This window comes from Passer montanus, unplaced genomic scaffold (assembly GCF_014805655.1).
Source record: "Passer montanus isolate IOZ18808 unplaced genomic scaffold, ASM1480565v1 scaffold12, whole genome shotgun sequence".
Classification (NCBI taxonomy): domain Eukaryota; kingdom Metazoa; phylum Chordata; class Aves; order Passeriformes; family Passeridae; genus Passer; species Passer montanus.
This window is the reverse complement of record NW_024358722.1, coordinates 4,522,969-4,535,256: the sequence shown is the minus strand read 5'-3', so window position 1 is coordinate 4,535,256 and position 12,288 is coordinate 4,522,969. Positions and strand designations below refer to the sequence as shown.

The following is a 12,288-nucleotide window of genomic DNA, read 5'->3' as shown; positions in this document are numbered from 1 at the left end:
AAGTTTGATAGTCCTTGTTCTTTACTTCTACTTTCATTCTCTGCTGAACATGAAGAAATTGCATTCTTCATAGGAAAAGTACAAAGCCAATCTTTGTTGATGAAGTTGGAAGAGGATAGAAAGGATGAAAGATCCTGTCTACCCAAGAAGGAAAGTCTGTGTTATGGCTCAGGCACATTATTGTCTCCAATTTTTACACTTACCACTCGTGTCAAGAATTTGTTTAATAAAGGTGATAATTGGAGTAACATGCAATATACTTGTGAAAGCTAAAATCCATCTTAAATGCACCTTTCAGGTAAGCTATCTCATAATTTCTACAATACATTTGATACTGTCCATGTGATGTCTTTCTGTAACACAGATATGCAGCTACCAAAACTCAAGATCCTCTTTACTAACCCAATTGGTCTAAAAATTATTTCCTTATTTTCCTATATAATTTACCTTTTTAAACTCTTCTTCTTTATCACTGCTCTTGCTATCTTCACTTTGAGATCCTTCAGCAGGAGTTTTTTCTTTCTCCTTTTCTTTACCTTCAAATGCTATACGTTTTTCTTTTCCTGTAAATTTAAAAAAATATAAAGTTATTATTATATAAATATTCTGCTTGAAGGCATGCTGTCCCCTCATTAGAGGCAAACCAATATTGACTTTTATTTAGTAATACCTGAATCACCAAAAATTTGTTTTATTTCATGACACTTTCCACACCAGGAATGCAGTTTAGAGTCCAGCCTATAAGCCTTAGCTTAGCAAACACTACCGATCTGTTACTAAAGATGGATAGGCAGACATTAATATATCAGTGAAAATGACCAAAAAATCAAAACAAGCATAAACAATTTAACACAGGACAGAGAATTACTTTTGTGTCATCATTTTCTGCTTGCATCCTATTGAACCACCTGTAGTACTGACCCTGCCTATGCTCTATAGCTGGAGAAACCTGAACCCAGAAGGAAAAAATCCCATGAAAGAAAATAACTTCATTAGTGATTAAGCCTCAAAATAAATTTTTCCTTAAAACATTTTTTTCCTCCGAATATAAACTATTTCTCTTGCAACAATATGTGATCTTCTAAAATCTTTGTAAGCCACTCCAAAGAAGTGGGAACCAGTCATTCAAGTGCCAGCCTTTGACTATACTAATTTAAACTGACCAGCCAGAAAAGCACATTATTCTACTGCTGCAGGAAAGTTTAAAAGAGAGGGACAGTACCAAATAGCTGACAGAGCTGAGAAGAGAGGAACAGTGGATCTTACAGATGGGGAGATGTGACATGGGAGAGTTATGATGAGCGACTGATAGAAATGGAACTTGAATGTTCTTTCTCTAGAGCAAATACTTTGCTGATCTAAACAGAAGGACAGCTTTTAACTCTAGAAACCCCACCACAACTGAGTTATCTCTGTACTTCACAAACTAGTGGTTTAATTTAGCAGTGGTTAAAGAAGGCAGAGCTGTGACACAGATGAAATTGTAGTGGGAGGAAAATTTGTTTGGCAAATTACCTAAAACAGATCAGTTTTGAGAAAAACTAGCTAAAGCCTACAGAACTTTTTATTTAAATAAGCAACATTAACTACCTGGTACTTCTGAGGTCTTAACAGATGGAAATTCATAATTCTTTTCAAATAGATCTATGAGATCTTGAACAGCATCTTCAATGTGCATGCTTTTAATGTTCAATAACTCAGAACATTCTTTAGTATAATCCTGTTAAATAAAAATATCAATGCATTGTCTTAGTTATCACTGTTATTATCTTATTACTGTTTATCTTCATTGAGATTCAAAACATTTTTCTGAATATTGTATTAATCAGACCAAAACCATTTCAATGAAACATATATATTTATTAAAATATACTTTTATATTTATAAAAAGTTCTGCTACATTATCACTATATTTTTCATGCCTAAAAAACCCCAGTTTTTAAAATGTAATAGTACTTTTAGGTGCTTTAAAAAATCCTGAATATTGAAGAGAGGTCACGCTCTGAATCTGAAATTACCCAAACACTGTTCCAATTGTCCTTAATAATTTTATTTACTTGCACTGATTTGATAATTAGTTTAGTTTAATTTGATAATTAGTTGAAATTAATTTGATAAGTATTTTGTAATAAGAAAACTTTCAGATTCTCAAATATACTTCTTGTAAAGTACTTTTTGCCTTCTCTTTAAGAACAACAATTTGGAAAAAATAGGGAAGAAGAAGGGCTATATATCTCTGAAGTCCTTCATACACAAAAATCTCACCAAAGTACAAAGCACTTAAATAAGATTATCTATGACATACTACAGCTTAAGTATCTTAAATACCAAAGAACCAATATATCTTCATATAAAATATTTTACCCAAAATAATTTAATTGCAAATAAAGTTCTGTATTTCCACGTAGAGAATTTTTTAGTTTCACTTTCATTTACTTAGGCATTTTTTCTAGCATGCCCTAAAATTCAAGTTGAAAGATGTAAAGTGGCACACACCTCATTGTCAGCCAACAGATCCTCTATTTTGGTAGCACCATCTACTGGTAAGCTAACTAAAGAAGTTTTTGATATTTCTTTTAATATTGAACCAATCCGCACATCACTTGTAACAGTTACCTAAAAAGAGAAAACCACATTAATATTATACACTTATATTTAAAGCATAATGTATTTCATTTTAGAGTGCTCTAACAGGTAAAAACTGTATTGCAGAAAAATAAATGCAAGAATGTTACAGAATAGAAAATTCTCCAAGTGATTAATAACAAGAGTTAACTTAAGGGTTATTTACAATTACTAGACTCCCAAAGAATCCTGGCTGTTTTAACTGCAGTTTTAGGGAGACAGGCAGTAACAAAAAGTCAGACTCTAGATCATTCCTGTCATGAAAGGTACACTGCTTCTAGATTAAATAAAAGAACAAGCTACATCAATATAATTGGATACTTGTTCATGATCTTACTGACCACAAGTCTAGCAGCAAGGCAAGTGGGGGGTTTACTATAAGTTGCTTATGGGCTAATCTTCAGTCCTTCTCCTTCTTTTAGTCAACACAGTTTTTTGCTGGGTTTTTAATTCTAAACTGAAGCATTATTAGTATACAGTCAACCACATTGAATTGTTTTTCACCATGGCAGAATCCAAGTAAAAATTACTTCTGTCCATATTTTAATCTTTTGTCTGAAGTAGTCTGCATCTGTGATATTCCATCTTGTTTTTCACAATATACCTCATGCTCCCATTTCACAACACTTTTTTCCCTGTTTCACAATAATACCCCATTCACAAAAATCAAAAGTCTAACCAAGGTTAATTTTTTTAAATTAATATGGGAGGGAGAAGTAAAAAAAAAAAAAAGCATACAACCTAATTTTACATAAAAACATGGCTATTTTAGATATACTCAGGCTTACAAAACTGTTCATTTCTGACAAAGAAATATTTTTCCTGCTTTGGGTTTCAGTGGCAAACAGAGCATTGCTCATAATTATGATCTTCTGCCATGCATAAAAAGAACTAGATACACTGACCAGTGACTAACAATCTCCTACCAAAGGAGACACAATTTACAATATTCATAGAAAAGATAATAGTCACACAGTTTAACCACCAAACCAGAAGGGCAATCTGTCAAGCTAAAGTCTTGAGAAAAAAACAAGCCAATACTAGTCCTCAAGCATTACAATCTCCTACCAAAGGAGACACAATTTACAATATTCATAGAAAAGATAATAGTCACACAGTTTAACCATCAAACCAGAAGGGCAATCTGACTGTCAAGCTAAAGTCTTGAGAAAAAACTAAGCCAATACTAGTCCTCAAGCATGTTAAATCATAGAATCATAGTTCTATGTCTTCAAAGAAGACTTCAAGGATCATCTGGTCCAACTTTTCTTGGAAAAAGCACAGCCTAGACGAGACAGCCCAGCACATTGCCCAGCAACTCTCAAAATTGTCCAACACTGGGGTTTCAGTGGGAGATTATTTCAGTGGCTGACTGTTCTCACTGCAAAAATATTTCCTCTTGTGTCAAATTGGTAACTCTCCACAAGTAACTTATACCCATTACCCCCCATATTTTCCAAGTAAATCATTGTAAAAAGGGAGTCTCCACCTTCTTCGCAGCCAATCTTCAAATATTACACCACGATGATAAGGTCTCCCCTAAGCCTTCTTTAATCAAGGCTGAAAAAAAACATTTCTCTCAACTTTTAGTTATTTTTTCAGGCTTCCCAGTCCTTTGATCATCATTGTGGCCCCTCCACCTTCTTCGCAGCCAATCTTCAAATATTACACCACGATGATAAGGTCTCCCCTAAGCCTTCTTTAATCAAGGTTGAAAAAAAAACATTTCTCTCAACTTTTAGTCATTTTTTCAGGCTTCCCAGTCCTTTGACCATCATTGTGGCCCTTCCCTGAACCCTCTCCAAATGTCTTCTGTATAGCAGGGACCAAAACTGAATATAGTTCCAGGTTTGGCCTCACCAGCACCGAGCAGAGGAGGATGGTCATTTGTCATCACTGCCAACTTTCTTCACTGGATGGCCCTTCCCTGAACCCTCTCCCAATGTCTTCTGTATAGCAGGGACCAAAACTGAATACAGCTCCAGGTTTGGCCTCGCCAGCACCGAGCAGAGGAGGATGGTTATTTGTCATTACTGCTTATTTATACAACCCAACATCCTGCCGACTTTCTTCACTGGGGCAGCACACTGTTCACTCACACTGAACTAGTTATCCACAAGGATGCCCAGATGAGGTAGATCTCAGCCTATGCCACACTCTTGGATGATGTTTGCCCAGGTGCAAGACTTTACATTTGTCCTTGTTGAATTTTGTAAGTCCTTGCTAGCCCACTCTTCATGCTTATTCAGGTCTTCCTATCCGGTGGCTTTCTACTTTTCCATTTAGCTTGGTGTCATCAGCAAACTTTGTCAGGGTACACTTGATCCCATCATCCAGATTACTTATGTAGATATTAAATATGGAATCAAATGAATTCAGAAATTATGTGATGAATACCAAGAGATAAAAAAGAGCACAGAGCAGCATGCAGAGAACTGTGAGGAAAAAACATTATCTCCTTCATTATTTTATGGGTTGCACAAAGAGGGCACAATTTCACAACATGCCTGCTATGGATAGAGTTAATGCTCCAAAGTTCTCCACTCAACAGTTTTTACATAGAAGTATCTTTTATGCAGCTGCAGTCATGGACAAACACTCAAAGACAGGCATTGACTCTAAAAATCAGACTGAAAGCCGCAGAATCTGAAGACAAGAAGTGAAGACAGAAGGAAAAATCAAATATATGATGGCAATAATAGGAGAGAATCATTGAGTGTATCCCTACTCCAAGAAAAGGAATCTCTTTTAAAAAGCAATAAAATTTGTATGTATAGTACAAAAATAAGCACATTATGTTTGAATATGAAACATAGCATCCTAGAAATAATTTCTGTAAGGTATTGGTTTTATTTATATAGTGAGCAAATGCTTACCCTTCTCAAAAGCTGTCTATATACATGCAGAACTTGATCAGCTTCTTGAAAGAAAGTTTCCAGTGTCACAGATGACCAAGTCAACATGGTAAGTCCTTGCCTCAACACACCTTCCATCTAAGAATAAAGATACCATTTAATAAATTATAAAAAAACCACAAAAACAAACAAACCCCACAAGAGAAAACAATTAAAACAAGTTCTATTATTATATTCACAACCCTGCTTATAAATCAGAGTGGTGTGCAAGAGAGGTTACAAGTTTCCAACAAAAAAGGTCAAAGAAATTTATGCAATAGAAATGAAGGGGAGGGTAGTGCATACTACAGCCTAAGATTTTTAGTTTCCCACACTTCTGTCCAACTTTGTAGTTATACAAACTTACACATACTCTGCAATTTTTTGGTGTGACTACTTACAACCAAAATGGGGAGGGTTACTTAAAACATTCATATACGTACACTTGTAAATGTCTGACAAAACAAAATGGCTTGTGGGACAGACATTCTGTGTCTCCAATAAAACTGTACTTTTAGTGTAGCATAAAACATCACAGTGTAGCATTCTACACCACTGAAGAGACTCAATTTACAAAGCTAATAATTCCCTCTGAGCTAATTTCCATGTTAAAGCCAGAGATCTGTGGAGATAGATAGACCTCAAAGACCATATTTTTTGTTCTACTGGTCTTCTGTCTTATAGGCACTAAGAATATTTGAGTGTAAAGCACATAATTTGAGAACTGTATGAAGGATCCAAACAACAAATTTTTAGTCTTAAAGGTCTCAGTAAAATCCATTAAGCTCAAAACATGCAGATCTATCTAAATATTTCAAAATTACAAATTATTATAAAGTTATTTTAAGATCTTATGAGGTATACTGAAGTTCATGCAGCAATACTAACCTTTTGTATTTTTGGTGTCATCAGATTTACAAACACATTTCGTGTTCCTTTACACAAATCTTCATAAGCTTGGACAACATCCTGTTGATTATTAGAAAGGGTTGTATCAAGCAGAATATTTAAAACATTTCTTTACTCAAGAAAACAATCTGTCATACAATCAAATAATCTAAAAAAAGATATTGAAAGCTGCACAATGCTGTATTTGAAAACAAATGTAGAATTTTACACAGACATTACATACCTATGAACAGCATTTTTGGGATGTAATGAATTTGTATCATGGTGTAGAAGGAGGAATGAAAGCCACCTTTGTGTAACTCTTCCTTAAGGCACAAAGCCAGAAGAAGAATGAACTTTCTAGAACTAAAGACAGCTTGATCTTTAGTGACCATACCTTGCAATACCCTCTTAATATTGAGTATCATATTTTTTAGATGCTTAAGTCAGGTATGAACTCAGTTTTAAAATATCCTCTTCTCTTATGCCATACGCGCACACACACAGAGAAAAGTCTTGTATGATGCACAAGACACAGGCTCCCCAAGATACAGGTTCTTGAAATAACTCCATAGTGGAGACTACAATAGGTATAACAAATGTAACTTCTGTTGCAGATAACCTGCAAAATTCTTCACATTTCTCTGGCTCACCATATATTCCAAACCAGACTAACTTCAATATTTCTTCTCAACAACTCTAAACCTCCGCATTTTACTGATTTTCAGACTGTGAAAACTATTTGTATAGCTTAAATTATTTAAGTATACTTAGTGTGCCATTGGGTATATGAAGTACATATTCTTATATTTAAGTATCTATCAGCCCACATAGGACTTAGCAGGGGGTTTTCAAATGAGATTTTCTATATCCATCTGTGCATTCTACAAATTTGCCTTAAACTACCTCTTACCCAACTTTAATCTTTAGCTATAGAAAAAAAATCCATGTTTAAACACAATTCCATTTAAATTTTTTTAAACAGCAATCACGATACTTTTCAAGTTTACCTCTAACTGCAACTTGTTTGACTTCAATTTATCTTCCATTATTGCTAGTTTGACTGCTTGCTCTGGTACTTCCAGACCCAACTTTAACATACATTTTGTCTCTCGCACAATCTCTAGAATTTGGGGATCAAAATTAACTAGGAACTTCTCAGTTGTAGGATGACGTACAAGTATCGTGGATTGTAAGACTGTAAAGACATTCTAGTATCAGTATTTAAGACAAGCAATTGTTTAAATTCGATAAATTATTATGAAGTCCATATTTCTAATGTTACAATATAGTGATTAAGTATGTAGAGTTACTTGTGAAATAGCTTCATGTTATTTTCAGTTAAAGAAAATACACAACTTCCATCATATTAACTTTCTGCCTTTCTCTTCATAAACTAAACAAGTCTCAGATCCAGTATTATTTGTGTCATAATTTTTCTCAGCCCAAGTTAAAAAAATCATGAAATTAGTTCTCTATGTACCAGGAAACACAATGCCTGACTATCAAACATTTCTAGGCATTTGGTAATATTTGTCCTTAGAGGTACTGGGGCAACACAAATTTATGAATTATTATACTGGAAAAAAACCCCAGAAATAATTATTAAATAGTACACATAGAGAATTTAAATACCACAGTTATCTGTGTCTTAAATTTTCGTCACTAATGTTTAGCAGTTATCTGTCAAACAGTGTACCAAATGTGCAATCCTCTGCATCGACGCCAAGTATCAAGGTCAGTAAAGCACTGAGATTGTATTACTAAGTCTGATAATTGGATCATGCTTTACTTGCACATTTTAAGGGTAGATGAGGCCTAACAAATATTCTGATTTGATTTATGTTAACTTACTATTGAACAGCAATTTAAAGAAGCAAGTACATATTTAATTACTTACGGTATTGTATTTGTGACATTTCCTTCATCCACGCATTATGATAGACTACCTCGAACTCCACCAATACATATGCAAGTTTGTTGTATGACTGAACAACTGCTTTACCTTCTGGACTTGCCAAGATATCTGAATGTTTCTGTTAAAACACAGTACATTGAAACTAAAACTATATCCAAAACCACCCATACCACTTGGGTTTTCCTCAATTTAACTATTGTCTATACATAGTGTAGGTTAATACTATGAATTATACTGACAGAGTTCTTAAAAACTGTATCAAATATTTATGATTCAAATTTACAGGACAATAAAGTCAGTAAGAACTTGTAAGGAATAAATACTAAATATTTAACATCAGTAAGAGCAATTACTTTAATATATTGTCATAAATACCTACAATTCACAGTGAAATGGATACTCAGTTCTACTCAAAATTGAATAACTGAAAATTTATTTTACAAGTTTCCTTTTTTAATCAGTGATGCAATTTATGTCTGTTTTCCTTGGAACAGATTTAGATTATTATTATTCCCATCTAAGGGAAACAGGAAAGTGAAAACCTCTCTCACATAGAAGTTAACTTGGCATGAGACCCTAGATACTTTGTAGGAGAATCACTCAAACATTTTAAGGATTCTTCAAGGTTATTTTCAACTGAAATAGTCTAGTCTGTTCTATTCCAACACTACATCTTGGATCTACAAGGCAAACTGCAGAGTAGTATAAACATACAAAGAAAAATTTTGCTTAGCATACAACAAATGTTGCAATCATAGCCAGAAATTTTATGAAGTCACTCTACTGAAGACAGTTCACTGTTACACATAACACCTAATTTTTCAGCACATCAACTTACATGGAAATAGCTGATTGGATCATTTACCCTTCTGAATAGCTGTCTCACCCACAGTATCTTTCCTGCAATAGGTGGCATGTTTCGAGCTAGAGGAGGGTCATCTTTCTGGGTTTGGTATAGCTACAGCAAGAACAATATCATTAAACACATGTATTAAAAAAATCTATTGAAATGCTAAACTGTTTTCTATTGTAGCAGAATTTCATCCTCCTCCCACACAGATTAAATCTGCATGGAGTCACACAACAGCTCATGGAGAGAAAAATGTATTTTTCCCCTGACTTGGTACCCTTCAAAGATGCCCACATATCAACGCTGGTACATCTCCAGTCTCCATCATTTCATGCTGTTTCTCCGCTCTGCTGTTTCTCTGTGTGTTTATTACAGAGTCCTGAGTACACTAAAAGGCATTGTGAACCCTGGGGTGGAGCAGCCAGCATTCAGGATCAAGTCTGACACCTGAACTTGGAAGCCATCTGCTGTGAAAGCAAGCTGTTTAAGGAAGTGGTATCAGGAGATCAGTCCCACCCCTGTGGGACTTTTCCTCCTTCGCTTGGAACTGGCCTTAGAAGAGGCCCAAGCTAGATTGTTAACTGAGAGCTTTCTCCTGAATAGAAACATCAACACTGTTCTTCAGACACACATATCTGACTATTAGATAACATTACAGGATTTGGACTTAATTATTCTTGTGGGTCCCTTCCAAATCAGGATAATTTAGCATTCTATGACATGCATTTTTCTACTAACTTCAAACCAAAATGCATGTAGATACTCCTGGACACACGGTCCACACTTTTATCTGTGTCCGAGATGAAAAACATGTCCCCTGCTCAGTGAATGGCTGCATTAAAACAAAACAAAACGGCTTAAATTTATACTGTACAAAATTTGCAATGACAAAGTATTCAATCACTTTAGAACCAGCATTGCAGTTGGAGCAACTTTTTATTAAAAATAACTTGCTTGTCAAAGATAAAACACAATTTAGTAATATTGAATAAATAGTTAAAACTGGTCAGCAGAATCAAGACGTGTTCTTTAACAGAAAAAAAGAATATTTGGAGACACCCAACTTTAGGCATGTGAACTCAGGCTGTGATGACACAACTCCTCAATAACTAGAATGTCTTGGCCCAAACTTGTCTCCGGTGGCCCCAACCAAAGAAATCCAAGTAGCTTCACAATGACCTTGAGAGGAACTGACCTGGATGAAACCCTCTCAGTAAATGTACTTATTATTTTCTTGCCTGGGAAAACACAGATAAGGGTGGGATACATGATTTTTTTTTTAAGCAAGCAGTGTTGCTAAGAATCTGTTCATCTAGTTAAACCCGTAATTAGGGGTCCAGGGATTGTTATATACAGTGTGTAGGTAGGGAAAGGACACTGTAAAGAATGGTTCAGAGCAGCTCTGCTAGGCTACAGTTTTAAGTCACTGTTTGGAGGAAAAATTTTCTAATAACTGCAGAGTTTATAGATATTGGCTCCTTGTGCAAACTTCTATCATTGATCTTACAAAATGTAAACATCGCAAAAAACCCTTTTCAACAATCTGGTTTTCCAGATTCCATTTATATTCATAGAAGAAAAATGGTCATTTGGAGGGAATTATTTAAATCCTCAGGACACTATATAAAATTGATCAGATTAACTCACTCTAGAGTAATTCTTTCTTTCTTTCTTTTGTAGAAAGGGAGTTTGGACATCTAATTCTGATGCAGATGTTTATTTTACGGACAAAGTAATAGTTTACATTCAAGTGATATGAGCAGTTGCCAGAACTTAATTCTCATTTACACCTCAGTCAGGGTGCACTACAAAAACCATGAAAAATTACTTCATAATGAACATAAATGCAATTTGCCTATATTTACATGTATTTTATGCTGCCACAGCAATTGACAGTAACTACTTATAAATGCAAATTAACTGCAGAACCTCATTTAATAAAAAAATCCGAAAGGTACAAGCAAGCAATGTACGCAGCCAGTAAAGAACATGCTTCTTTAAATTTAATTTATGAAGGAATAACAGAAAATATTTTGGTTTATAAAGTAAAATTGTGATGAAAAATTTGTCTTCAAGAGCGGTTGTGCATATTGTGCTGCCCACCCACTAAGGCCTGTTTTTTGTAACAGGAAAACAGAAGTAGGATAAATTGAGAATTAGGAGTAAATTAGTGAAAGAGGCAGAAAAAAAAAATTTTTATTAAAATGTTTGCTCCTGTTTTAACATGATGTTTACAACTTACTGGAAAGAAATTAAATACCTTTTTAGTAGCTTCGAGTTCTGCTACATAATGTTGAAGAATACAACTAACTGTATGTGCAGTTTCTTCTTGAAGGCATGGCATATTCAGACTTTGAAACCTGTATTAAAAATTGGTACCCAAAATGACATTTCTAAAATAATAACTGTTTTAATTTATTTTGGGATATATAAACATTACATAAAGTGAAATAAGCAAAAATCTAGGAAATTATTTTGAATCTGGAAAACTTTTTTCTTTGAGGAAGTTTAAACAAGTTGAAAATTTCTGCCCTGGTGGGTATTTTGGTAGTTATTGCTTAGTATGTCTTAGGCTTTTCCTTTAGTATCTTCTTGTGTAGAAAAATATTCTAATGAAATTAAGAAAAATAATATATTGATTCCCATAAGAAAGATAAAACATTTTAACATGATTATGGGCTTCAGAATATCAGTAATGAAAAATTCTCAGTTAGGCCCTTTGTTTTAAAATTTCCTGGGCTGTTTAAATTGTGCTAATCAGTAATTTCAAGTTACTTTAAAATATTTTAAAACTTAGGTGGCAATACCTTTGAAGTAACTGAAGTGAATTCTGTGAAGACAAAATTTTCCGAAAACAGGTACGCATAAAATTCTGTAGCTGTGTCTAAAGAATACATAATTCAGTGTGGGTTTTCAGGTCAGAGAATAGTACTTTGACAATATTTTCTTAACATAGCAGCATTTGAAATTGTTATTTAAAGCACACTTACAGCACAAAATAGCAGCTTTAATCAGGCCATGCTTAATATAATAATTAAATAGCTAGTTTCAGTCAAATAATCTCTAAAAAGTCATACAATTCAATGAAATAAACAAATTAGTTGCAAATTTAT

General features: G+C 34.2%; 1 protein-coding gene across 1 annotated transcript in view; it reads right to left on the bottom strand.

The window, feature by feature from the left end:
• The window catches only part of DNAH8 (dynein axonemal heavy chain 8), a 116,433-nt gene that overhangs the window by 88,280 nt on the left and 15,865 nt on the right, over positions 1-12,288 (bottom strand). Inside the window, 10 exon segments of the mRNA XM_039697688.1 lie at positions 448-563; positions 1,591-1,720; positions 2,497-2,616; positions 5,502-5,618; positions 6,408-6,488; positions 7,418-7,605; positions 8,308-8,443; positions 9,164-9,283; positions 11,436-11,535; positions 11,983-12,059. Coding sequence (XP_039553622.1) covers positions 448-563; positions 1,591-1,720; positions 2,497-2,616; positions 5,502-5,618; positions 6,408-6,488; positions 7,418-7,605; positions 8,308-8,443; positions 9,164-9,283; positions 11,436-11,535; positions 11,983-12,059 — 1,185 coding nt within the window.